At 49.3% G+C, this 25,777-nt stretch overlaps 11 protein-coding genes across 11 annotated transcripts; 5 read left to right on the top strand and 6 right to left on the bottom strand.

The window, feature by feature from the left end:
- Nucleotides 1-1,022: 1,022 nt before the first annotated feature.
- med7 (mediator complex subunit MED7) lies at nucleotides 1,023-1,857 on the bottom strand (the record flags this gene model as incomplete). The annotated part of the gene is made up of 2 exons (XM_043284192.1): nucleotides 1,023-1,529; nucleotides 1,594-1,857. The coding sequence occupies 2 exons, from the start codon at nucleotides 1,855-1,857 to the stop codon at nucleotides 1,023-1,025; spliced, it is 771 nt and encodes a 256-aa protein (XP_043141396.1).
- Nucleotides 1,858-2,166: 309 nt separating this feature from the next.
- Nucleotides 2,167-3,241, top strand: ACHE_80782A (phosphatase PAP2 family protein; the record flags this gene model as incomplete). Its single annotated transcript, XM_043284191.1, has 4 exons — nucleotides 2,167-2,295; nucleotides 2,357-2,450; nucleotides 2,502-2,841; nucleotides 2,899-3,241. The coding sequence occupies 4 exons, from the start codon at nucleotides 2,167-2,169 to the stop codon at nucleotides 3,239-3,241; spliced, it is 906 nt and encodes a 301-aa protein (XP_043141395.1).
- A 98-nt stretch (nucleotides 3,242-3,339) lies between these two features.
- Nucleotides 3,340-4,708, bottom strand: ACHE_80781S (NAD(P)/FAD-dependent oxidoreductase; the record flags this gene model as incomplete). The annotated part of the gene is made up of 2 exons (XM_043284190.1): nucleotides 3,340-3,560; nucleotides 3,613-4,708. 2 exons carry the CDS (start codon nucleotides 4,706-4,708, stop codon nucleotides 3,340-3,342), a joined length of 1,317 nt encoding a protein of 438 aa, XP_043141394.1.
- A 1,984-nt stretch (nucleotides 4,709-6,692) lies between these two features.
- ACHE_80780A (Zn(II)2Cys6 transcription factor) lies at nucleotides 6,693-8,417 on the top strand (the record flags this gene model as incomplete). Its single annotated transcript, XM_043284189.1, has 1 exon — nucleotides 6,693-8,417. One exon carries the CDS (start codon nucleotides 6,693-6,695, stop codon nucleotides 8,415-8,417), a length of 1,725 nt encoding a protein of 574 aa, XP_043141393.1.
- A 455-nt stretch (nucleotides 8,418-8,872) lies between these two features.
- On the top strand, nucleotides 8,873-10,885 carry ACHE_80779A (uncharacterized protein; the record flags this gene model as incomplete). Its single annotated transcript, XM_043284188.1, has 2 exons — nucleotides 8,873-10,078; nucleotides 10,130-10,885. The coding sequence occupies 2 exons, from the start codon at nucleotides 8,873-8,875 to the stop codon at nucleotides 10,883-10,885; spliced, it is 1,962 nt and encodes a 653-aa protein (XP_043141392.1).
- A 377-nt stretch (nucleotides 10,886-11,262) lies between these two features.
- On the top strand, nucleotides 11,263-12,473 carry CAP1 (F-actin-capping protein subunit alpha; the record flags this gene model as incomplete). Its single annotated transcript, XM_043284187.1, has 7 exons — nucleotides 11,263-11,316; nucleotides 11,388-11,406; nucleotides 11,507-11,622; nucleotides 11,693-11,782; nucleotides 11,840-11,892; nucleotides 11,943-12,080; nucleotides 12,125-12,473. 7 exons carry the CDS (start codon nucleotides 11,263-11,265, stop codon nucleotides 12,471-12,473), a joined length of 819 nt encoding a protein of 272 aa, XP_043141391.1.
- A 1,682-nt stretch (nucleotides 12,474-14,155) lies between these two features.
- ACHE_80777S (Zn(II)2Cys6 transcription factor domain-containing protein) lies at nucleotides 14,156-15,082 on the bottom strand (the record flags this gene model as incomplete). Its single annotated transcript, XM_043284184.1, has 2 exons — nucleotides 14,156-14,809; nucleotides 14,864-15,082. The coding sequence occupies 2 exons, from the start codon at nucleotides 15,080-15,082 to the stop codon at nucleotides 14,156-14,158; spliced, it is 873 nt and encodes a 290-aa protein (XP_043141390.1).
- A 587-nt stretch (nucleotides 15,083-15,669) lies between these two features.
- ACHE_80776A (uncharacterized protein) lies at nucleotides 15,670-15,953 on the top strand (the record flags this gene model as incomplete). Its single annotated transcript, XM_043284183.1, has 2 exons — nucleotides 15,670-15,843; nucleotides 15,921-15,953. The coding sequence occupies 2 exons, from the start codon at nucleotides 15,670-15,672 to the stop codon at nucleotides 15,951-15,953; spliced, it is 207 nt and encodes a 68-aa protein (XP_043141389.1).
- A 2,955-nt stretch (nucleotides 15,954-18,908) lies between these two features.
- Nucleotides 18,909-19,843, bottom strand: ACHE_80775S (uncharacterized protein; the record flags this gene model as incomplete). The annotated part of the gene is made up of 2 exons (XM_043284182.1): nucleotides 18,909-19,418; nucleotides 19,484-19,843. 2 exons carry the CDS (start codon nucleotides 19,841-19,843, stop codon nucleotides 18,909-18,911), a joined length of 870 nt encoding a protein of 289 aa, XP_043141388.1.
- A 615-nt stretch (nucleotides 19,844-20,458) lies between these two features.
- On the bottom strand, nucleotides 20,459-21,853 carry ACHE_80774S (uncharacterized protein; the record flags this gene model as incomplete). The annotated part of the gene is made up of 1 exon (XM_043284181.1): nucleotides 20,459-21,853. One exon carries the CDS (start codon nucleotides 21,851-21,853, stop codon nucleotides 20,459-20,461), a length of 1,395 nt encoding a protein of 464 aa, XP_043141387.1.
- Nucleotides 21,854-25,112: 3,259 nt separating this feature from the next.
- On the bottom strand, nucleotides 25,113-25,695 carry ACHE_80773S (uncharacterized protein; the record flags this gene model as incomplete). The annotated part of the gene is made up of 3 exons (XM_043284180.1): nucleotides 25,113-25,252; nucleotides 25,279-25,480; nucleotides 25,534-25,695. 3 exons carry the CDS (start codon nucleotides 25,693-25,695, stop codon nucleotides 25,113-25,115), a joined length of 504 nt encoding a protein of 167 aa, XP_043141386.1.
- Between the last annotated feature and the right edge of the window lie 82 nt (nucleotides 25,696-25,777).

Below are 25,777 nucleotides of genomic sequence, written 5' to 3'. Positions count from 1 at the left end.
ATTACCGCGCTTTGTGGGATGTAGATGTCACTGTAATGGGGAGACTATCTGGGAATGGATTTGCCAATTTCGGATGGATATAGAATTTGGCGTGGTGCTTCAATTGCACGATGGCTCTACGCGTGGGCATAGAAGACAAAATCAGCTCGGAGTACTCCTTACATATGTCGGTTGTGGACCGCAAGTTGCTAGGACAAAAGGCACGCCCAATCTACGCATTGGATGAACCGAGGACTCGCCCACTTAGCGGGATGTACGTGATAGCTCTACATGCCCTAAGGCAAGATCTACTTGGAACGATTCTTGGTATGGAGGTTCAATAATAATCTCCTCGTATTCATAGGACATCTATATTCGAGTAACTATTTGGGTAATGGTACCTAAGCAGCCAATGTTAGCAGATGTCCTTAAAAGAACGTGTGGCTCGTAATCGGCAGTAAAGCTTGACAGCTTCCATTTCAGATATTTTATGCGCAGTCGAATCAAAAACCACAAAAGTGGTTTAATATGGGGTTGAAACAAAGAAATAAGGCATAATCATCATTTAAAGATAGCAGAAAGACGAACAGTGAGAACTTACCCAGTCTATCATACGGTTGAGGTCGGTTTCGAGCAGAGCAACAGGCTGGTATTCATGAAACTCAGCCTGAGTAAATGGCAATTATTTCTCAATTTTGCAATGGCTTGCACCTTAGAAAGCCGATACGCAAGCTCAATGCAAGTCGACGATGAAGGTCGGGTGGAAACTTGGGAATTTGAGATCCCGGCGAGACTTTTTAAAGTCGCGACGTTAGTGCGACACGTGACCATAGCGGATGAATAGTTGATCCGATATGGTATCCCTTGGCGTTTATTGCCTGAGGTGTCTTCAAGACAAGGATGGCCTCAACTTCCAGAGATTATCGGACTGCTGCCACTCGATTTGATCTGTAAAAGGAGTCGTAAAGCTACAAGGGCCATTCGTTTATGATGTGCTTTATCCTTGTAGAGAGACGAATGCGATTGACACTGAACGGGCCGGGTTATTCGTTCATCAGCCCCCATACCAACTGCGACTCTTCTGTAGACTCGTCGGCTGTTGAAGGCTTGCCGCCGTTTCTAAATTCCAGGGCAGCATCCGCGTCGATTCCTTCAGCCTTCAGCCGTTCCAAGGTAGCTTCAATCTCAGCCTTCACCTTGTCCATCTCTCGGATCTCCTCCCTTGTCCGGTCCAACTGTTCTTCCATCATCATTATGAGAGATTCGCGTGCTTGGTGCGGTCGATAGAGATTCAGAAGGTGATGAGCGTTGATGAACAAGTTGCGCAGGTCTTCCACTTTCGACTGGAATTGCTCCGGAGCCACTGAGAGGACGCCGACAAACTCAAGGAAGTTCAGGAGGAGGGATTTGCTGATTTTGAGAAGGTAGTAAGCGTGATTAAATGGCTGAGAGGGTTTCGAGGGCGATTTGGGAGCGGCTTCTTCAGTTGATAATGAGGGGTAGAGTTGTTCAATGCCTTGTTCTTCCAGGGAGGGGAGGGCGGTCGAAAGCTAGATTAACGATTCTTTTAGCGCAATTCATATATTATGCAAACCCAAACAGAAAAGAGCATACGTTCTGGAGCTCGCCAAAGACACTGTAGTGCCCCGTAGTAGGAATCTCTGGCGGGACGAGATAGCGAAGCTCTGGGGGTAAATCCAGCGCGCGCAATTCAGTCGGAGTCCATTTCTTCGCTTGTATTTTTCCATCTTCTCCTTTCGAAGCTTCCTTCTTGATCTCCTCCAGTCTCTTGATGTTGTCCGTGTTGAAGTGCTTCCATAACGGCGGCGGCGGCGCGAACGCGGTGGTAAGAGCTCGTTGCTGTCCGGTTTCGGCCATTCCCGGTCACCTGGAAGTAAGTCAATAGCTCACACTCAGAGGTATATCCGTAATGGAGACCGAGAAGGGTGACCAGAGGAGGAAGTCAGCGAATGTTGCAAACTAGGGAAGGAGAGGGAGAATAGAGGAACGTCTGGATGCGATACCGCATAAATGGTCCGTGCACGTCGACCGACTCTCGTGACGAAGCTCTCCAGTGAAGAGGAACACTTAACCCTCAACTCGATTTACGAGCCTCGTTCCTATTTTTTTAAGAGATGCAGCGTGAAATTAACCTTTGGTCCAAGTAGTTGATCAGTTTATCTGGAAATGCCTCGCAATGGCTCGGCTGCTGGCTCTGCGCAGACCGGAGTTGGCGGCGCTTTGAGTCGGTTCTCGCGACGGTCCTACGCAGTGGATCATATCGCATTGGGATGTCTTGTGGCAGGATGGGTTCTGGTTCGTCGCAGCTATCTAAATGAGAGCTTTTCACTGGCTAACGAATTATTCGAATGTACAGATCCAGCTCTTCGCCCACCCCTTCCATCGCATGTTTATACTCGACAACAAGTCCATTCAATTTCCCTTCGCAGTGGTGGAACGAGTGTCTGTTGGTCAGTCTACCAGTCGATAAATCAGAGCCCGGTATACTAACTCCAGCACAGTATGGTCGATTGTCTACGCCGGACTATGTCCACTCCTTATCTTCATCCTCTGGGCCGCCATGTTCCGCCCCGGCTCGCATAAAGTTCATGTAACGGTTCTCGGATTCTTCGTGACACTGATCCTCACATCATTCTTGACGGATGTGATCAAGAACGTGGTTGGAAGACCTCGCCCGGACTTCATTTCGCGATGTATACCCCGGAAAGGGACACCTGGAGATATCCTGGTCGCATGGACCGTTTGCACGCAGACGAATGATCATATCCTTCAGGAGGGCTGGAGGAGTTTCCCAAGTGGCCATAGTAGTTTTTCTTTTGCTGGCCTAGGTTACTTGGCATAGTTAGTACTCACAGGGGGATCTTTGTCGGGACATTGCTGACATTATCGCAATCGCAGCTTCTTCTCCGGCCAGATGCATGTTTTCAGACCTAGAGCAGACCTTGGTCGCTGTCTTTTGGCCTTCGTACCGATGTTATGTGCATTGATGGTCGCCATATCACGTCTCAATGATTACCGGCATGATATCTACGATGTGACCTGCGGTTCGATCCTTGGGATTCTGGTGTCTTACTTCTCTTACCGGCGTTACTATCCTCCATTGTGCTCTGTCAAATGTGATATTCCGCACGACAGGAAGGATGCGGATGGGTTCTCCAGACTCGCCGCTGACGAAGAGCAACAACTTGACGATATGGAGGGAGAGACATACAGGCTTGGAGAGCAAGAGACCTCTCATTAGAGATGTTCTCAAATTCGTTTAGATCTTATTAAATGATACCCCAATCAGCTTAGAACTGAACGATTTAGAACTTGCCCTTGTATCATTACTTTATTCCGTTACAGTTTGGAGATATCTCTGGGTTTGATATTCGTCCATTCCTTGACGTCGTGGAAGTCCATAACCCTGTTGGGCCCACCGAATCTCCCCAAAGTATCTTTCCAGTTTCTGTTTTTGCCAATTTCCGGGTCCCACTTGACAAGGTCGTGGATCTTCTGAGGGACCTTGCCTTCCAGGGCGTCGACAATGATACCTCCGATTGAGGGAAGGTATTTGAAGCCTGGTGAACAGTTAGTTCTGTATCCCATATTGAAAGCAGGAGAATAACTTACCTCTCCCAGAAGCACCACAACCCAAAATCAAAGAAGGATGATGAGGATGACGGTCAATGATGAATTCACGATTCGGCGTATCAGCGCACCAGCAAATTCTAGCAAAGCTGAACGGCCGATTTGCCAGCTGGGGCATAGTCTCCGATAGAAGAGCTCTGACTCTCGCTTCAGACTCCTTAGGCACCTGGGTCCTCTCAAAGGGGATGCTTTGGAGCGTCCCGTCGGCCGATTTCTTCATGTTGGTATACCCGGGATGTTCATCGCAGATCTTGATCTCTCCGTTTTCTTCATCCGGCTCGAAGAAGAAACCTTTCTCAATATTAAATACAACCGGAAGATTCTTGTAAAGAGCCCTCTCCTCCGGACTCAACGCGATGTGAACCAATGTCCACGCAGTCGGACGTAGTTGTTGCTGGAAATCCAAGAACTGGCCAGCACTCGCACCAGCACACATAAACGTCTGCTCCGCACGCCAGATATTCCCGTCCGCCGTGACAGCGCCCTTGACATCGTTGTTCTCGAAAATAAGCGTAATAACCTTCCCCTGCGGCATGCCCGTGACGAACTTCACACCAAGTCTCTGCGCCTCCTTCACAGCAGCAACTAGTGCATTCCTTGCATGAGCCCATCCCGCACCCGAACGATGAAAATACCCTCTCCAGTTCGGGAAATCACCCCTCAACACCCCCGACGGCGCCAATTGCCGAAAATCCTCTGGTTTTGACAACTCGACCAAATTCGAATCATCTTCCGGTCTCACCTTGACGCCTAATCTGTCCAATCCAGCTGATGTGGAAGCGGACATGAGCAGACCTGTGTCGTGGTAGTATGGTTTGAATAGCGAATCATTGTTCCAGCCTTCAAAGGCTTGTCGAGCCAGGAGGTCATTGATCTCGATTTCATCTTTGTTAGTGCTGTATTGGCCCGAGGAGATGATTTTGTTGACATCGTTGCCGGCGGAGATGGCAGACGGGACTGGGTAGGGGTCGAGAACGGTTACGTTTGTGTATCCCCGGCGTGCTAGATGGAGGGCAGTCGATGAGCCCCAGGTGCCGGCGCCGATGATGAGAAGAGAGGATGATTTGGAGACTGTCATGGCGAAATATCGATCCTCTCGCAGTAGTTAGAAGAGGAGCTCGAATTGGATTAGATAGCAATTGATTTCCAGCTAAAGAAGCGATAAGTGTCCATCTTTATAGCTGCGGTCATGCAGCTATGCGATAGCGCAATGCATACCGCGACGTTGGCAATGTTCCGATCGATAACGGTGGGAAGGTCCACGCGATGCTTGACTTTGATTTTATATGCACCAGTCGGGGTAGATCCGATAATCCACCCAATCAAAGAAAGTGAATCTCGAATTCCTCCGAATATCAATACAAGGCTGGGATTCTGGTGAGTCCAGACGGCTTGTTCTAGCCTTATCGTTCCTCTCGGTCTTAGTTATCACGACAATCCTGTACATAACCAGCCTGACTGTTTCTTCGCTTGGACTTTACTCTTCTTTTGGCTGCTGCAACCTTGTTCTCTAATGGGTTAAATTAAACCATACCGGTTCAGTTTCTTCGCGACACCGGGTTGATGGAGTCGAGTATGAGGTAGTTCCCCTCAGCACGGACTCTATCTTATCTACCGGACATATCTCCACGGTAGGGATATGCTCAAAAAGTGAGGCGAAAGAGGTGGTCGTGAATGACCATAAAAGGAACACCGGCTGTTCCCAATCTATCATTTCCTAGCCACCAATTTAGTCAATTCGAGCCAGGCTACGCAAGATGACTCGCACCGATATTCAGAGCCAATCTCACGGTGAGGAATGTCCTGAGAGTTTGCCTTCGCAGAACGTCCGCGTCTTCAGCCGGAAAATACACATGAACTCGGACCATCACTTCAATCTCAAAGAACATACAGTGATTACAATCATGTCGAGCTTGAGTTTCAACCAGTCTTGGGTACGTTCTTGAGACAGGAGCTCAGTATAATAAAGCTTACGCGCCACAGCTAGCGCTATTATTCAAGCGCAGAAAGTGTATTTGAAGATGGAGAGGCCTATCGGGTGTCAGATTCTATTAGCTTTTCGGGCTTGCTGGGTTGGCCTATAGGTGCAGTGTTGAACCGCCACAAATAGTAGTAAGTGCACTTACTGTCCTTGGATAGCTTACAACATTTGACTGGAGTCAGATCGCCTAAAATATTTCACCTTTGTCACCCCATTCTGGGCACAAGCAAATGTCTTCACCGGTTGATTCTGCGTGTACGCTGTCGTGCACCCATCATCTATTACACTGATACCTGGTACACTGCGTATCTTCCATTGACTGGATTTGATGCATACGACAACACCGGCAGTATGTAAAATTCAGTCGCATTTTGAACAGCGATGGTCTGATCGAAAATGACAAGTACCACGCGTCCAGTCCAATCTTCTTTTCCCTGAGCTATGGTCTGGGACTTGCTGTCCTGGGTTGTCTCATCACTCATGTGACACTATACCGTAGCAAGGATGTCTTGAACACCTCAGGGGTCAGAAACAAGAAGGCATTCATGCCAGATTGCTTCCCCACTACTCAGACACTCCTTGATGGTGGTACGGGATCTTGACAATGAGCGAACTATCTCTCAGTTACTTGTCACCGAGCTGACTCTGGAGGTTATTGTTGTGGTTGTCGCGATATTGACTCAGTATGTGTGGAATACTGGACTTTCGCACCGTTCTCTGTTAACATGCCTTCTCATACTGCTCAGGCATAGTAGTCAACTGGCCAATCAACGGGGTGATTTCTGCGGGGGTGGCGGGGCCATTGTTATTGGCTGAAAAAGTCCGGAGCGGAGCTTATCAATCGGACCGACGTCCGCTCCACCACCGCCTTCGTCCTCGGCTTTGCTACTGTATTTGTACTTACCTCTTCCCATTTTTTGGTTTGTTCTTGCTGACCGGCTGCTGTAACGGTCACTACTTTACTTGACAATCTCGTTGGTTTTCCCATTCGTCTCGGCTCTATAACCAGCGCCGCTTGGATCGTCGCACTTGGAGCTTGACCTATCGAAACAGGCAATGTGAAATCCCCTAAGCCCGTGGGATGCCGCGTCGAAAGGCCGCAGACCGCGTGGGCCCGGTCAAGACTCGAACCCACAGCGGATGCAAAGAATGCCGCGCGAGTCATGTCCGTTGCGATACCAAGAAGCCGCTCTGCACGCGATGCCAGCAGAAAGGGCTTCCTTGCTCTACTCAGCTGGTCTTGAAATGGGAGTCGGACTTTGCTAGTCGGGGGTTAGCGTTTGGGCGATCTGGGGTTTGGAGCAAGTCTCGTGGGCAGGGGAAGCAGTCGCCTAGATCTCTGGTGGAAGAGCAGCAGTGGTGTTCTATCCCAGTTGTACAGCCCTGGGCCTTTGTGAACAGCGGGGTGTCGATGTTTGAGCAACCACATCAAGTGGACGTCGCGAGTGATGAACTTAATACCCTGGTCGTCTATGATCATGCCCAAAAGAGTCAACTCATGAATGATTTAGAATGGACACTACCTCTTGAAGTTGCAAATTATGGATATGCGACACCCCAACTCACAGCTCCGGTATCACTGTTCCCAAATCTTACTGAACCAGGCCAAGGGCGGCTGTTTGAGTACTACCTCCAACAGGTCTGCCCTCGGACTACGGCGAGTTCAAAGTCGTCATCGCCATTCGCATCTGTGATTCTGCCTTTCTGCATGTCTGCATCTCCAACCATATTCAAAGCAATTCAAGCTTTGGGAGCATGTCACTGGTCGCGGTTTGATTCTAATTACAGTGCCATAGCTCTCCGTTGCAAATCTGCGGCACTACGGGATCTTCGTTATACACTTGCGACCAAGGGTTCTCTAACTTGTTCAACTGATCCGGAAGTATTGGTTACCATGATGATGTTGTGTCTGTATGAGATTGTGGACAACTGTGACCAACACTGGACAATCCACTTGAAAGGCGCTAAGGAGTTGATCCGTTTGAAAAGACAGCAACAAGGAGCCTTATCCCGAAATGGGGGCTCCCAAGATCCAGTATCAGCATTCGCGGAGCTTTTCTTCGCGTTCCAAGACGTCATGGGCCGCACTGCTTGCGGTGAAGAGGTGTTGTTCGGCAATGACTACTGGTCAGAAAATGATCAAAACATTGACCTTTGGATGGGCTGCAGCCCAGAATTGGTGTCAATATTGTCCTCGATTACAGAAATGAGCCGGACGAGAAGGCAGCTTCCATCGAAATCAGCGCGAGATTCTTTTACATTGCGAGCAGCTTCTCTAGAGCATAGACTTGAGCATCTGGTGCAAGAAATTGGCGTTGATCACGGCGACAACGGCGACGACGAAACCCTTCAATCAGCTGCAGAATTGAAACGTCTAGCTGCTGTTTTATACTTGCACTGTGCTTTGTACGGCGCGTCGCCGTCAACCACGTTGGTGGTCGAATATGTTCGGAATATCTTTCGGCTTGTGTCTGACCTACTTAACCAAGGGTCACTGGTCAGCATGACATGGCCAGTTTTCGTTGCAGCGGTGGAATTGGACCCCTTTGATGATGAGCTTTGGTTGAACGTGGACAGTGACTCGACAGTTTACGGAAGACCGCTCGTTCTACGTGCACTGGCAGCGATGGCTGAATCGAGTGTCTCGAATGTGGCTCGTACGAAGGCTGTCATTGCCAAGGTGTGGCAGGCTCGAGATGATGATATGATCAAGGGTTCTCCTACCGATACGTCGAGGGATCCTTGGAAGTGCAATGATTGGGAGTGGTATGTGGCGCCGATTAGCACTGCTATGAGCTTGGCATAAAATGCCTCTATGTGGCTATGATAATGATACCATGCTGTTTAACAATTGAGTATATAGACGCTTTCTCCAAATATAAATATCACAGAATAACCAGCATTCCTGGTCCCTGTATACAACAGCCGCGCGCCAATCAGGTGCGGGGCATGGCATCACATGATTCGCGCGATCGCGATTGAGACTCGAATCTCCGACCATCTCGACTGTGACACGGCCATCTCACAACATTCCACGCGACTATATATAAGCATATCGAATGTTCAGCATTGTACCTGGATCTACACCAAAACACGATCTTCATTGACCATATATTCCCCGCTCGACCGACCGAGGCCAGTTATTCACCGCGATTCCCCGACCCTGCGGACCCTTTCCACATCCTTCCACGATGCTCTGCAGCGCTGCATGCATTTGACGGTGAAATTGTCGTGTGTACGAGGCTTGCTGCGGTGCCCAATATGACTCCGCCGACGACTCCTTCGACACTGTCCCATACCCTGCCCGCTAAGCCATTCGAGAGCAAGTTGAGCGAGCAACTCTCGCAGAGCCAGAGTGCTGACGCTGGGACGGGCAATACTACGGATAACATCAGGAACAACACCAATAATCAACTTGGCGGACCTCTCTTGGGTTCACCCAGATTACACTCGTTGCCAGATGTGCCCAAACCGGTTTCAATTTCTCAGCAACAGTCGGTTTCGGGTGAATCGAGCACCGTCCATTCAGCTTCCAGCAAAGATGACAGTTCACTTTCATCCACTCCAGCCACACCACAGCGCCCACCTTTGAATCCACACAATCTAGCGTTGAACCTTCCTCCCAGACTCTCCGGTTCCCCCGCTACGGCCCATCGTGCACCGCTCTCTCCGAAGCTCGACTCTTCGCAGATCTACAGTTCGAGATACGGATCCCCCGGATCAGTTCTTCCTCGACGATCCCGGGGTCTTGATTTCTCGCGTGCCTGTACGAATTTACACCACTCTACCCTTGCAGAGTCTTCGCCGGAGTCGTCGCCTACCATTGGTGCTCGGGGAGTGGCGATTCCACAACGTCGTAGTTCCCCTAGCACAGCATCTGCAGCGCCATTTTCGACGTCTGGACCAGTTGATCGGACAGGAGTTTCCAGCTCGGTATCCAGTGTGAATATGATGGATTCGGATACAAGTACCAGCGATGAGGAAGACGATGAGCCGATGGGAGGGGATAAGGATGACATGATGCTCAGCACACCACAGGCGAACAAGACGGGAACCGGGCCGAGTCCTTTTGCTGTTGGGAATGTACCAAGCCCAGGAAACGACTGGATGGGCGGCTATTCACACGCTGCAGCGAGCCTTCTGAGCTTCCAGCGAGCTCGTTTCCGCAAGGGACGCAGTAGGACTCGACACAGTTCTAGCAGTGCAAGTGGAAGTTCCAAGCAGAGCCCTGGGCCGCTTTCCCCGCCTGTGATGAAGAGCATTGAGAATCCGCACGGAGGTTATTTTGGGGGATCGAAACATGGAGTGCAACCTCGGCGTGAGAGTTTGAGCATGGGTACTCGCGATCTGCGTCTGTCTGATCTCAGTGATGACGGAGAACGTGCTCGAAGTCGCAGTCCTGCCCGTGGTGATGGAGGACCACTTGGGGTTATTCGACGTGCTGTCACACGGCGAGGTAGTTTACTGGTAGGTTTACATTCCCATAAGTGTCTGGATATCAGCTAATGTCTCGCAAAGCCGAAAACGAAAACATTTGCTCGCATTCGGGCCGCTCTCATTGAAGAGTCTTCTCCTCTTGATAGCGAGTCAAAACGAGAATCAGAAGTGATACGGCAGGTCCGCGAGAGTGACCCGGCACCACAAAAGTCACCGGATCTGAACTCATCATTCCCTCCACAACCAACCGAATCAGAAAGGACATTGCCTGGTGCGGACGACACCCCTTCAAAAACTACCACTCGACTTGAGAACCCGTTTAACGAACAATTCACTCGTATCTCTGAAAGTACGGGATACTGGAACTCGCTTGATGATCGCTACCGCACACCACCCCCAACTATACGCCCGACAGGTCCTCCATCGGTTTCAGAAGATGACTTGGCAATGGACATGACGCCATCTACATCGACCTTTGAATTTGCCAAGCCTTTTGAACGGCCCTGTTCACGAGGCTCGCTAGCGCAACCTACTGCCATGCAAGAATTCAAACGAAAGCGCGGTCGCGAGGACGACTTCGATCCGAACCTATTCAAACGACGGGCAGTTTCGCCCAGCATGAGTGCCCAGAGCAGCCCGGTTATGCCCAATTCGCCAGCGATGAGGGACACGGGTCCTAATATCTGGGGTCCGCCGCCCAAGTCTAATCTCGGCTCACTCTTCCCGGACAGTAACCCTCGCAATAGTAATAGCCCACATACGGGGACCTTGAAGCGAGTTGGGTTGCAGGGTATGACTGAGGCCAATGACTCGCTTATGAACATGAGCATTGAATAGTCTGCTTTTCTATTTGTTATCTGCTTGCTCCATATTTATCGTTCTCTTAGCGCGGTGTTATCGTTGGCGTTAGTTTGGACATTTGGCGCTTGGCACTGGAATTTGATGTTTATATACTAGCATAGTTTAATCGATATATACTATACATCTGCAGATATGCCGCGTTGCACAGCAGAACACTGCATTGTAATTGATAGCCGCATTGATCCACGTGCACGAGGTCCGCGCTTATCGCGCTAGAGCTCCGTCTCCGCTGTTGACACCGAGCATCTATCGTTGCGCTGGCAGGACATTCTCTCCTCTTCTTTATCTGCTTATTCCGGTGACATTCATTTATTTCCTTTATCAAGAACACTCAATAACCACGATATTGAATCATGTCTACCGTTGAGCTGGCCTCTTCGTTCATTGAGGGTGCCCCGCCAGGCGAGGTATGAGTCCAGACCAGCATCGTCTCAATGCCCCTTATAAACAAACAGATCGCTAATTCTGGATTCTCTAGCTTCCCGATGTCGTTGCCGGTACCGTCTCCCATCCCTCTCCTCTGACACCCAACGCTCGACCCCAGCTTCCCCGCATCCACCCCCGAACAAGACCCATGCTAAACATCCGGAAACACAGATGTCAAGGCCCTGACCTCCGAAGAGGGTGACCTCATCCCGTCGCTCGCCCCCGCGTTTGAACGATACAACGAGACACAATTGACAACCGTCAAGCTGCCGGGGGCTAGTCAGGAGGTATGCGATGCGAATACTGGTGTGAGGACTGAGGCTGGGCTACAAATGCTAATGCAGACGGCTGGTACAGGTGATTGTGAGTGGGTTCAACAAGTTGGAGGGGAACAGGTACTTTGATGTGGAGAGTCAAACTTCGTTTGAGGTTGACCATGTCACGCAGGTAGGCGAGTCTGGTGTGGATGAGCTGCAGGGACGGGGCTGATATGGCATTCTGTAGGAGGCGTCTGATGCGCAGTCGTATGTTCTGGAATCGCAAAATGCGGACTTGATGTGAGTTTCTCAATGGTGCTGGAGTGAATGGCGCATGCTGATCCGTGAAGCAAATCCCTCCTCAAATCTCTATCTGCACATGCCACCGAACACTACCCCAACTGCTCTTACGGAGTGTACCCGACAGAGAACGACTCTTCCGTTGCCATCCTACTCGTCGCGAACCGATACTCGCCGAACAACTTCTGGTACGTCATGTTACCCTTGTCTATGGTCTCAGCTAACGGGACAGGAACGGCCGATTCCGCGCAATCTACACAATGCCCGTCTCCGAGCCGACCACCGTGACCGGCAAAATCCACGTAGACGTGCATTATTACGAAGACGGAAACGTTGCCCTCAACACCACCAAGCCCGTCAGTGTCTCGATCTCCTCTCTCTCCGCGGAGACCATCATCTCACGCATCGGGGCCGCGGAGCGCGACTACCAGGAGACTCTTAACCGGGCGTTTGTGCAGATGGCCGAGGAGGCGTTTAAGAACCTGCGGAGACAGCTGCCCATTACCCGGCAGAAGGTGGAGTGGGAGAAGGTTGGAGGGTACCGGTTGGGACAGGACATTTCGGGTGGTAAGGGGCGGTAGATTACCTGATGACTGCCTGGTGGGTGTATTGGTTGTCTATTTGGTAGCTATAGCGGATGTCGTCTGAATTGTACAAATGCTGTAAAGTGTCTGCTCTGCCTACCGAGCAAAAATCTACGAGCACCAGTACGCCTGCCCTTCTGGTTCTCGTAGGTAAGCAGTGCCGCTCTGAGGTCGCGCGACTAGCGGGCTAGTGCTTAGATGGCTGCATCCTTCGGCCCTTGGCTGCTCCACCCTACTTCCCAGACCGAACTCCATAGATACCTTCAAGAGCATGACATGTTTTCTATTTCTTTCCGCAGCCCTCCCTCCCCTTCCATTTTTCACGCCTTCGCTGGAATTCCACAAAAGGGGCGCTGACCCGGTTTTAAAAAACAACGCGGAGGAAACGCCGTCCTTCTATGCCATCAAGGATAAAGTTGAAGAGGTCCTCGCACTGTTACAGGCGTATGAGAGAGGGTGATGTCTTACATAGTCTGGTCAGTAGAAGTCAGACCAAGGAGAAATCGCGGAAGCTTCACAAAAATGCTTAATGAATTCCATGTCTTGAAAGGTGGTAATGCGATGTTGAACCTCTTGAGAAGCAAATTGTGACTGCCTGGTTAGGAAACAGGTAGGTAATGGAAAGATGGTTTGGGCACGGACGGGGAGGGAACGATACCGTCTGTTCGTGCAGTGTTGGCAGCAGGGGGCGTCGGCTCCGCGCGATCCAGAGGCACTACGGGCCCAGCCTGGGGAGGAGCTGTCGTAACGTCCAGGCCCGTCTGGTACGTCTTAAGAAGACCGCAAGGCTGTAAGTTCTTTGTTGAGTTCTTGAAGCTGTTGCTCCATGTCCCCGAGAGTTAGGCTGTACAGATGTAAGCCGCGTTTGGCGAAGTCGTGGTTTATCGAGACACCATTCTGCCACCACTCACTGCACACGAGGACTTCATTAGTACCTTATATATCATGCCAATCAAACAGCGCGTTGATCACCATCCGAATTCTCTTCCAAAGCAACACCATCAAAGCACGTAAGGCCAAACTTCAACCACAGCCCAGTGCATGGCCTCTGCAGATCGACGTAGCCCCCAAAGGTTGCGACAGTCAAACCATCCACTCGGTTTCCGATGCTATACCCTGCTTTCATCGGGCCTTTGGATGCGGCACGTTTCAAATCACTGACGACATCATCCGCACAATACAATCTGTCTTTTGAAACCTCAACTGCCACCATGGACAGATCATGATGATCAAGGATCCCAACGATGGTCTCCCGTACATTCTTCCAGTCTCGAGTGCTGTCTAACCCTACACAGTTTCATTTAACCCCTCGGGTATCCTAACTCATTCATAGCCCATTGTGCCAGCTCAGTCCAAGGCGGGTACAGTATATCCGCGATATTTGATGTTAGCTGCGCGCTCCAGCCTTCTAACACCCAGCATTGCGTCTCAACTTCCTGCAGCGCGACTACATAATACAGTAGCACCACCATCGCCCCGGGGTGCTGCGCCTGCATCAAATTAAAAAAGTCCCCGGGCAGTATGCTCAGCCACGTGAACACAACATTTAGCTCGCCGGTCATCGTAGTGGCCGGCATTGCTGCGCAGTCTAGCATCGACTGTGCGCCTTTGTTTAATAGAACCAAGGTGGCATTATCGACATTAGTCAGATTGGAAATTCGAGACTGAAGGATGGCAAGCTACGTCTTGAATGGATCGAGTGCTTTCCAGCAGGGCTGAGAGCCGTTGCGATGTTTTAGCTTGTCCAAGACATTGAACTGCAATTCGGCATGGGTGGTAGCCTTGATTGCGGACAAACCTCGCACTAGCGCCATTATTTCGAGCATTCCAGCCAGCGGCGGCATCGCCTGGTTGTGTTGATACTTCAGATGTGAAGCAAAGCTGCTCGTCATGAGCAGAACTGAGGTCATGAACAGGGCGAAACTGGTCTCCTCGGTCATCTTCCCTGCAAGGACTAATCGCATGCCAGCGATGGCATGAGCTTGGTGCTCTGAGCCGTGAAACAGGTACCTCTCGCGAGATTTTGTCCGCAGATAGGCACAATGGAATGCCGACAGGGCGAGGAGCTGATGTAGAAGGTACGGGTACCGGAGACCAAGACGTGGCAACTCGTCCCTGAATACAGACGGATCCAACACGTGGGGACCCATCATGCACGTATTAGTCGTGAAGTGATGCATGAGCTCCAGATCCAAGAGACACAATTCAGAAAACCCAACTGTGGTGCATGTTTCTGGAAAAGAGTTTGCTTCGGGCGATTGTCCGCTCACAGGAAGGCTGTGAACATTATTAGGCTTGGAGAGCATCTGATGCTTGGGAGGGCCAGTAAGACTCTGTACATGTTATATTAGACACACGAATTGCTCCAGGAGGCAAGCGCCACTCACCGTCTCAAGGGGCTTTCCCCTGCCAGGCCGCTCAAGGCTGCATTCGACCTTGTGCCTCTTGCAGGCAGTACATGGCACTTGCTCATCACACTGGTGCCAAGCCATCAGTCCCAATCTGTCACCCTTTTCGACGTCGTAAGAGAACCGATCACGAACCTTGACACGTCTCTTGCATCGTAGGCACCCGTTTTTAGACTTGCGGTACCCTAACCGCCCCATGATAGCGTGAGTGATGGTAAGGACCTCGTTAATAACAGTTGCGTCTGACGGATTTCTTCAGCCAAGCAGAATTCTTTGCGAAACCGAGGGGCGATCCTTTTCAAGTGTACTTGAGGCCGAACGAGGCGTTGCAAGAAAGCTTTCCCTGTTGCGTCAGTAACATCACGCCGAGTCCCACTGCGGCCAGTAGAATTGCTAGACTTACTGGAGCGGAGCTGGTTAGCCAATGAGATCAAGATCCGAAACCGAGATGTTCCTACTTTCGCGTTCATGTAGAACCGGAGCCATTGGTCTGTGAAGACTCCACGAAATGTGGAATCGATGTAGGAAATGGATTTGAGACATGTCGTTGCGGCTTATTGCAGGTGCTGAACTGCTTCAACGTACGTATTAAAGCGACATGTGCCGACGACATATTTGATCCTGTCTTGTTCCAATCTCGTTTTTTCGTTCTCAACATTCCTTGCACCTGCGATACCAAGCAATCCTTTTTAAGGTCCGAGTGTGCTTCCCTGCGTAAGAGCCTACTCGTCCTTGTCTGATCTCATACCGTCGAGTTACTATTTGCAGGACAGAGAAGATTGATCATGGCACCACCTCTCTGTGATCCCGAAAACTACAAAGATGCTACCTTTGCCTTCTACCGCTTCGCCCCGTCTGTCGAAGCGAACATTATCTTTGTGATCCTCTTCGGCATTTCGGCACTCCTGCATACGTTTCAAATGTGGAAGACGAAAACATGGTATCTCTGGCCACTTGTCGTAGGTGGTGCATGTACGTCAATCAAGCTCAACCTTATGCCCCGAGGACTACACTAATGTTGGCTTTTTCAATATAGGCGAAGCGGTTGGATACATCGGAAGAGTCCTGAATGCACTTGAAGACGAGGGCTGCTGGAATATTGGACCATATGTGGTACAGAATACACTGATTCTCCTCGGACCAGCATTTATGGCTGCATCCATTTATATGATTCTTGGTCGCGTTATCCTGCTTACTGCCGGAGAGCACCATGCCCTAGTCAAGCGAAAGTGGCTTACCAAAACCTTGTTTGGGGTGATGTGGTATCGCTCTGCACACAGTCAACTGGTAAGTAACAGAAGCTTGTACTCTATATGCTTGCATATTATGGATGAATGCTAATATCCTACCTAAAAGGTGGTAGCATCATGGCCGCTCCAGAGCTTTGGCAAACAGGCGAAAAGGTTATCATTGCTGGCCTTTTCGTCCAGCTTTTTATTTTCTCCTGCTTTCTTGTTATTGCTATTAATTATCATTATCGTCTGGCCAGATCACCAACACCCGAATCTAACAATCCTAACATTCGATGGAAGTGGTACTTATTTACACTATACCTAACTGGAGGTTTGATCCTCGTCAGAAGCGTCTTCCGAGTTGTTGAGTTTATTGAAGGCAATCATGGTCCTCTCATGCGAGAGGAAGTCTATGTCTTCATTTTCGACGGCTTTTTAATGGTCATAGTGCTTCTTTGGATGAACTGGTTCCATCCTGGCGAGATTGGCCTATTACTCCGTAACGAGGTGCCTATCATAAACGGACTTCAGTTAATAAAGATAAGTCAGGGGCGAAAACGATACAACACGATGGAAAGCCTGAACTCGGAACTTCCCCTAATCGGCCGGTCGAATGGAGCTGGGCACAAGGCAGCTTAATATGTCATACTACGGTCAGAAACAGATGCTGGGCGAGGTGTTGTGAACTTGTAATAGCTGCGAAGCACAGGGAAATTTTGGATTTTTTTTATCATGTGAATTAGATGGGCTGTAGATTGCCTCGCATTTCCTGTTCTGATTTCAATAGAGATAGCGTGATATATGTTTGTTTCAGACCTTTACTGTGCTAAGAGCCTTTTTTTCTCCTATTGCGGATTTCGTCGCTGGTATTCCAAATATCCTGCCAAATTGATGCAATTCTTACTCTGAGAGGCATTTCTCTATTTTTACCCATGTCTTACTAAGGGGTTCACTAGGGATGCGCTTAGTTATAATAAAATGCTGTCTGTCATTATCCTAGTCTACTGCGATCTTGGGCGGAGGAATAGTTATTTTCTACTCCATTTACTGATGTGACGGTTAGCAGGTGGCCGAAAAAGGCTACTTCGGCGGCCGTTTTAGGAGTCCTGCTAACCAATTCCCATCTTGGTATCAGGTGAGCGTATTCCCACGGCCACAGGCTTTCCCTCCACGCCAGGCCACGGATTTCATGCCCCTCGACGCTAGTCTCAAATGGGACTTTTGTTGCTATTTCGTTCAACATCATCTATCTAGACGCTCTCGCTAGGCAATATACCTCTTCCGTTCGGCTAGTCCTCCATATAGGTCTTGTTTAGTTACTCCCAAAATATCTCCTGATCCCAAAAGTGATAGTTTGGTTGTAGGGTACCAAATAATAATGTAACTGACGTGCGGTACTATGCCAAAGGCATATGTCGAACTTTGGTAGCCCTCACTGCCTGCTGGACATCGAGATCAGAAATAATCTACTTTCACTGTGTACAAGTGGCTCCCAGGCTAGCTCTCTCAACTTTTCATCTTATCCGTGACATGATACATAGTGATACACCACTAAGTGCATCCCAAATAGCAGACGCGGCTGGCTGCAGCAAACAATCTATTAAACATATCCGCTCGCATCTTCGGCTATATGGCAGCGCCAAAGCACAGCCAACCCACGTGGCCAATGGCGGATTATCGCGCCCCTTATGTTAGATGCCCTTTGTGAGCACCTGCTTGAAAAGCCTGGCTTATACCTGGATGAGACGGCAGTCTTTCTGTGGGATGAATTCCAGATACAGGTAACAAAGTCCAGCATTAGCAGGGCTCTAGCCTTCAGAGGTTGGTCCAAAAAGACCACCCAGCAGAGAGCTAGAGAATCCAATGCAGACTTACAGGATGTCTACTTTCACAATATCTCAGAGTTCTACTCAGAGCATCTCGTCTTTGTTTGTGAGCCCGGATGTGACAGACAGATAGACTTCAGGCAGATGGCTTGGTCGCCTCTGGTTGTAGTGCTCCTTCGGTCTCCCAATTCCATCGCGACCAACAGTATCAAATACTGCCTGCTTATGCCCAAGATGGGATTGTCCTCTCCTGTGTATTTCAGGGTTCAACTGACGCTTCTGTCTTTGGCAATCTCATCTAGCAGCTTCTTCAACTTGAGAAGATCATACAATTGTGTGCTGATGCTGATGCTAAGGTTTGTATGTTTGTTTGCCACCGTACTCATCAGATTTGAATCCATTTGAAGAATTCTTTGCTGAAATCAAGGCTTTTATCAAGCGGAACTGGTGACGCTATGAGAAAGGCCCTGGTCAAGGTTTCAATGCATTACTTGAGTGGTGTGTTAGTGTTGTAGGTGCAAGAAGCGAAAGTACACAAGGTCATTTTCGCCATGCAGGCTAGCAATTGAGGAGTTATAGCTATTTTTGTGCTTCATCTCTCAATCTGTTCAAGTGGAAGGGAACGTAAGGTGGCGAGCACAGTATGTTCCTTTGGCTATCTATAGTCAATATTTAACGAGAAGGCGCGAGCGGAAAACGTCTCTTCCACAGTCCCGGTGCCTTAATACGAAGGCGAAGCTACTAAGTCACACACAGCAAGATATCTCAAGAACCAAGACATTCAGGCTTAAGCACATATAGATCGTTCATTCAGTTATCCATCTATTCTAATCCAAATAAGCACACTCCAAAGGAATCACCAAAACTTCAAATTATCCGGTACCGGGAACACGTCTAAAGCACGGGCCTTTCAAACCCCTAAAACAATCCCTTGAACGCCAAACCATCATCCACTGACAGAGAGATCTATACCGACCAAAAGCGAGCCTTCTTTCCTCCCTTGCCCTTCTTGTCGTCCTCCTCCTTCTTCTGGCCCTTGTTCTTCCCCTCGTCACCCTGCTTCTTCTTGTTCTTTTCCTTCTGCTTCTCCTTGTTCGCCTCATCCGTTTCCTTGTTCATCGCACCGAGTTGTGCTCTCAATTCCTTGGTCATGAGCTGCTGCTGCTCGGTATTGGCGATCTTGGGCAGGTCACAGGCTTCCTCAGTGTCGACATTAATGGGGGTGAAGTCCATGTGGTGGCAGAAGAGATCGCATCCCCAGGCATTTTCTTTAGTGCCGCAAGGATTATGAGCTTGCTCCACAATCTTGCCATCTTTGGTTTTGGTGTAAAGCCATGCAATTGTCTGCTTCGGCTTCTTGTTCTTCAGGCTCTGCCCGCTGTTCTTCAACAGGTAGGTGTAGCTGGCCATCAGCTCCCCACACGAAGCATCATTTTTGTGCTGAACATTGTTCCGGTCCTCGCCGCTACCTGTTGACTGAGCATCTCCGAGTGCGTCAGCGATTCCTTCGGAACACCCTTCCTGATGCTTCCGTTGCCGACTTTGCCGCCCTTATCCTTCGTCTTGAAGTCGTAGATGAAGGAGTAGTCGCCCTTCATTGACGAGGCCAGGTAGATTCGGTTGTCGATTTCCATGGCCGTCATGATCGAGGGCTGCTTGGCCTCCGGGACCGAACCAAAGTCCGCTTGCATCTCCTTGCTCGCTTCGTGCGCAATCTTGACCATCTCTTCGGGCAACACTTTCTCCTTCTTCTCAAGGTCGACAATTGAAGTCCAGACAAACTGGCCATCCTTGTATCCTTTGGTCGCGGCAACAGACATGTCTCGCTTAACGTTCAGGTCGCCGGCCAATGCCAGGCTAACGAGGAGAGGCAAAATCGTGCAGATCTGGGAAAGAATCATATTGGCTGGTTAGGATTAACGAAATTATATAATAAAAGAAGTAGAAGAAGAACTTGCAAAGCTCAATGGATTAATTGATTGATTGACTGTGAATTGGATTGTATGATTTTACATTCCTCGACATGTCCCTCCTATCTATGCTCCTTGCCGTTTCTATACAATCGATTCCAAGCGCACCGTCAGGCTGTTTTCTTCAGGGCTGTAACAAAGACTCTTGGGGGCCAGTGAGGCAGACAGGTCCGCCTAGTTTTTAGCGTAGCTGCAGGACAAAGTGCCCTGAAGAAAGAAAAACGCCGTATCCGCACGGGCCCGCAAAGAGTCGCAGCCAACAGAGAAAGCTTATGTTGTAAACAAACCCCAAATGATAACGCGAAATAATATTAAATTAGGTTGAATTGGATAAAATAAAAATAATCTGCCAAGAATAGCAAAAAACGCCTTGAACAGCGATCCTCGCCTGATCATCACCGCAATCAGGGGAATTGTGATGCGCGTGCCTGCATTGTTTCATTATTGCTACGATAGCTCTTAGATTGTCCATAAGCACTAAAACTTGAGCACAAAATCTGGCACAAAGTCTGGCTGCATTGGTACTATACTTATGTTGTACTATATCTATTCACACCAAGTATTATTTTGTGTCCATAGCCCCGGAGACAGATAGTCAAATACCACTTCCAGGTCAATCCCGGCCTCTGTACACACCTCTTTCAATTCTGCGCGCTCCTTGGCAAAGATTTCCCTATCAATGGGGTGCAGCATGCGTTGCCGGATGGTGACTCGTTTAAGGTGCGGCGAATGAGTCCGTTGATCGTCCAGCAGATACCGGACGCAATCATGTAATTGTGACTCGAATTCCCAAAACCCATTAATCTCCGAATTATCCCACTGCAGACATAATTCCTCGAGGGTATCCGGTAGACGGTCGCCAATTTCATCCGATTCATCTGAATCCAATCCCACAAGTAAAGTGATGGGTACTTCTGCAGATCGCAGCCGGGGGAATTGCTTCAGAAATCCATCAAATTCTATCCTTGCCTGTTCATCCTCGTCGGTTCCAAAATCATAGTACCCTTTGCTGAATGGGTAGTATTCCACACCCAGGGAGAGCTTTTCTAGAGTATCACTGATGGACTCCAAGCCCTCCAGGATGTTCGAGCATGATGCCAAGGCAAATTCACTGTGCCATCTATATGCCATGCCCAAGTGCAGAGACTTCAAGGTAGTCATCTGGGACAGAAAAGATGGCACGTCTTCTTCTTTGATAGTAGCTCGAGCGATGACTAGCGTATGCAGCTTACTCAGATTCCCCTGGTCCTCACCAGTAATAACGTCTTGAAAGCTCCGTAGCCAAATGGATATGGATTGAACGGAAGGCAGATGGAACCAGGCCATGAATTGATTGGGATCACAAGGAGGGTAGCCATTCAATTCATCAAAAATATTAAAGATGGGGTCAAACTCCTCAGACAGGGGTACATTACTACCGTAGTCAATAGCCGTAAGAGAGTTGAAAGATGATAGTACGGCTTTTGGTGTGGAAAATAACGCGTGCTTCATCATCAATCCAGGAAATCCTGATTTCCAGACAAAGGAGTAGTCCAGCTGAAGAGATTTAAGGTTGTGTAATCGGGAGAGGAGAATGGTCACGTAGGCATAGGAATTGCCTTTCTGGAGCGCTTCATTCCATTTCAAGGCCTCTGGGAACTGGGCTTTATCAACAATTGATTGGGACTGTTCCACGACGTCGCTGAAGCTCTCAAGATATTGATTCCAAAGTGGCCCATCCTGGCCATCTCGTGGGTCGTTTTTCCATTCTTCAGTGAGCACATATTGCGAAGATGACAAGATCGAGACGTGCTGGATATTTGAGGCCAGCTCAGGGCACTGTAGAACAGCCTGCAGTAAGCGCAGAATGCGTGCTTGGGGCACAGTGTTCCACTCCCATGCGATAGTGCTATACATCGAAGGCCGAACAGATGCGGTGAGATCCTGAGACGCAGACAACATAGTCACGATTTCATCTGCTTCTATATGGCCAAAGACTCCCATCCAGCAATCCCTGGGCATCCGCTGGCATAAGCTGCATATGGTGTTAGCAAGATGCTTACATGCCTGGCTGGTTGGCATGTACTCACTCTGGCTGCTTTGAATGCATGCTTGATTTCACTGTCGTCATCATTTGCAATCTAGGTAATATTCTTGTTCTTGTCCAGTTCATTGTCCTCTGGCCAGTATTTGTAGGTCTTTTTTCACTCCATGGCCGACGATGGCTCCTAAGTAAGCGGGGTGGGCGGTGCTTCACAAGGCGTATTTCTGCGAAAGACGGACTATTAACGATAACGACATCTAGTTACGACACTGTGCCGTTGAAGAAAAGACACACATTGGGGCTTGAAAATACGACGGTTGACCTAGGAAATAACTCTTGACCATATTTGAGCCCTGGATCACCGTAAGAGCCAAACAATTGCGAAAAGACGGCACTCCGATCAAGGGCCACTGTATAATGTAATCCACTCGCGGCGGCGATGGCGGATACAGGTCGCTCACGATCCTCCACAGTCCGACCTGCGTGAGGGGCGGGTATAATGATACTTGTGACCTTCACAGATCCTCATTGACCCTCAATTTCATAAAATTTCATGAAATTTCATAGAATTTCCACGCTTTACCTAATTTGTATGCATAAAAATGATTATCCATCCTAATATAGTACTGTTTATCTTGTTTGGTCACCCTCGCGAAAATCAGACCTAACCTAGACCCTCACTGTGGGTGAGAGAGCCAAACCCTCGACCCTCAAAATGAGGGTATTAGGGTGACCTTCCGAGCACCCGGGGTGAGGCTGAGGTCTAAATCATGGGATGGGCCACATTTCGCCACAGGGATCGGTTGGATAAATAGTCGATCCAATTAGCAATGCCTTGGATGCCACTGTGGCCATACCATAGATTACTAGTTAACTATTAGGCGAGCTTAGCGCTTCTCTCAACAATCCAACCATCTCTAGTTTCATATAGTATCCACTGCATGTTGTTACAGACACAAGTACGAAAAATAATTGTTTAAATCCACACTCCAACAGTCCAGCTATAACGGCTATGGCTTAGAATGCATGTTGACTAAACCTCAGCAGTGCAAATAGCATCCTTCTTCTATGGTATCACTCTGTAGAATCCAGCACTAACCTCAGAATCATGCTCCTGTTTTATTTTCACAAGTTTTTCACACCTGTAAATTATAACCAAAGCCAGAAACCCTGAAGCAGAAAGGCCGGTGGTGATGATGGTCAATAATGCTATAATTGACCAATTTCCTTCCCTTGCCGTGTAATTATTGACAAGCGATGTGACCAGCCCTGCTGTAGCATTGAGAAGCGTTGGACTGTGAAAGGGGCAACTCAGTTGAGCACAGTTACCTATATTGGTGCTTGAGTGTCACTTACATAAACAGGTGGTTGATGAGCCATATATAGTTAGTTGTCTTTTTGCTCCCAGAAGAGCCAGGCAGTCAACACGGCAGGAACATCATACCAGGAGAAGGAAGATATATAAGGACGCTCATTCATGTACTTAGTTTAGTTCTTCGCGATCAATCTCGTTAATCAAGCATTGGTTACATTCTAGTTTCTGACTCGTCCGCACTTAACCAACAACCCAGTATACGTACTCGGTTGGCCTTGTTTCTCCATTCGTTACCTTTATCGTTTCTACTTGTTGATTATCTTACGGAGCCTGGAGGGGACGATATACCCATCAACGCACACGACTTACTGAACCGGACCCGGAGGGACATTGAGCATACGAATACTTGGAAGACACTTAGGGTAAGTGTCCTGTCTCGAAATACAACTAACTAGAATCCTAGGTACGATACGAGAGAAGCCAGGTTGTGACACCAACGTGACCAGGTCATCACATCCGGTGCTCTGAGCCAATTGCATCTGGGTGTTGCAGCTCCAAGCCTCGCATGTCAAACACGCTGAAATGAAAAGGATGCGGTAATTTCGCTATTGCCTGGTAGACATGGCGAGGATACATAAATGAATTGATCCTGGTGGAGTTGAAAGACGGCTGTGGAGGGGGACAGGCGCAACCCAGTTCACAGCCAGATCTGGTGGCCAGATAACCAGAAAGTTGCCTTTCCCATGTAGAATCTTGGGAGCCTAGGTAAAGAAGGAATCATGGGATCTTGAAATAAAGACCACAAGCAAGGCAGCTGAGGATCCAGAAGTCCTCAAGGAAAGCCCAAATAGGATAGCATGGCTGGAAGCAACTCAAAAAGTCGCTGATCAGCTGGCAGACTCGTGAAGGGGGCCCATAACTGCAATCATAAGCAGCAGCACAGCATCAGGGGGTGATGTGGATAGGTCGATTTCCAATGAAGCGACAGTAACAAGGTCTTAATGTCTCAATCGTTCAGATGACCGTCGGCCACTCCGGCGCCATACTGGAAAAGGGTAATCGTCGGATAACGCGGCATCTTGGTAAGAGGGCAGTGCACCAGGCGAGGCAGACAGGAGAGGGAAAAAGAGAAGAGAAAGTGCGTGGTCCTTTGAGGGGGGGATGTCGGGCTTTTATAGATGCAATGGATGCATTGAGGCGGCATGTGAGCAGCCTAAAAGCAGCGCGAGGCGGCGCTATCCCTGATACAGTAGACGCCATTCCGCAAATGGCAATGGTATTCCCATCAATGGCAGGCGGTAGGGCTCGGCAGAAGCGCGGTTCATGGGAGCCGTTTCTGGCGCCCCGCTAACCGTCACAACAGATACTGGCTTTGAAGATTTTTATGTGACTTTTATATCAATAGTTTGCTTGTTACCTTAGAAGTCCAATGCCTCCTACAGAAACAAGAGATAAGCGCCGGTAGCAGAAACCTCCAAAACGAGACGGCCTTTCGCATTGCTGTGTAATGGCCATGTTACAGTACCTGTGAGTTGCTCGCCTCCAGGTTTGGCCAAAGATACAGAAATTGTGGACGGGCAACGAAGTGAAGGAGTACACACAGTACTCCTCTGATCACCCGGCGACGGAGGGGCGATATTGACTACAATTTTACCAATTGTTGCGGGAGCACTGCCGTTCACACCTTCACCATATTACAATATTCAGGCCTAGGGCGACGTCTAGTCTCCTGACCGGCATTGATGTGAATAAAGCCTGGTCCCGTTTTGTACGATCGACGTTCTCAAGCGCCAAGCTGAACCCCATGCCCCCGGGTCAACCCCGAAAAATTTGCAGTAAGGGCTAGCGTTCCACCGCCAAGTTCAATCCCAGGCTGAACCCCGGGCAAGTTTCAAAACACCCGCAAGAGGCTGAGCAAAACTGGGTAATTTCTCACTGGCTCCCGTCCGCCTGCCAGTTGTCCGGTGGCCCCCTTGTTTATTGCTGCTCAGGAACCCTTTCTCTATGAATTGGTAGCATGATACATACCTGCATAGCAAGCTCCTGTCTGTGCGATCGGATCCAGCGCGCTGGCCATGATGTATCCGATCATGGTGAAACTCAGGCCCAGACACAGGAACGTTCCTCGCTCCTTGTAATGGTCGCTCAGCCAGGCTACAAGGAGCGTGATAACGCATCCTGTCAAGTCCGGGGCCATGAGGTGCAGATTTGTCTGCACAGCACTGTAGCCCTGCTTGGACGAGTCGGCTTAGCAGTGTCCCGTGGCATCGGAGAGTGACGTACCAGTTGGTGAACAATCCGTGGCAAAAATTGCCCTGTCGAGGTCGTTGCAACTCCGTACGAAACGCAGAGGAGCATGAAGAACCACATCGCTGGGTACATGAGGGCTCTGAAGGCTGGCTTGAGTGCGAACTTGACGTCCACTTCAGTGGTCGAGTCTCGCATGAGTCGAACGATGGCGGCGGTACGCTCTTCTGGGGTAAGCCACCAGCAAGTCTGTGGGGTTCAAGGGACAACGAAGCTGATT

The sequence above is a fragment of the Aspergillus chevalieri genome, chromosome 8 (assembly GCF_016861735.1).
Source record: "Aspergillus chevalieri M1 DNA, chromosome 8, nearly complete sequence".
NCBI lineage: Eukaryota > Fungi > Ascomycota > Eurotiomycetes > Eurotiales > Aspergillaceae > Aspergillus > Aspergillus chevalieri.
This window is presented reverse-complemented; position numbering and strand designations above follow the sequence as displayed.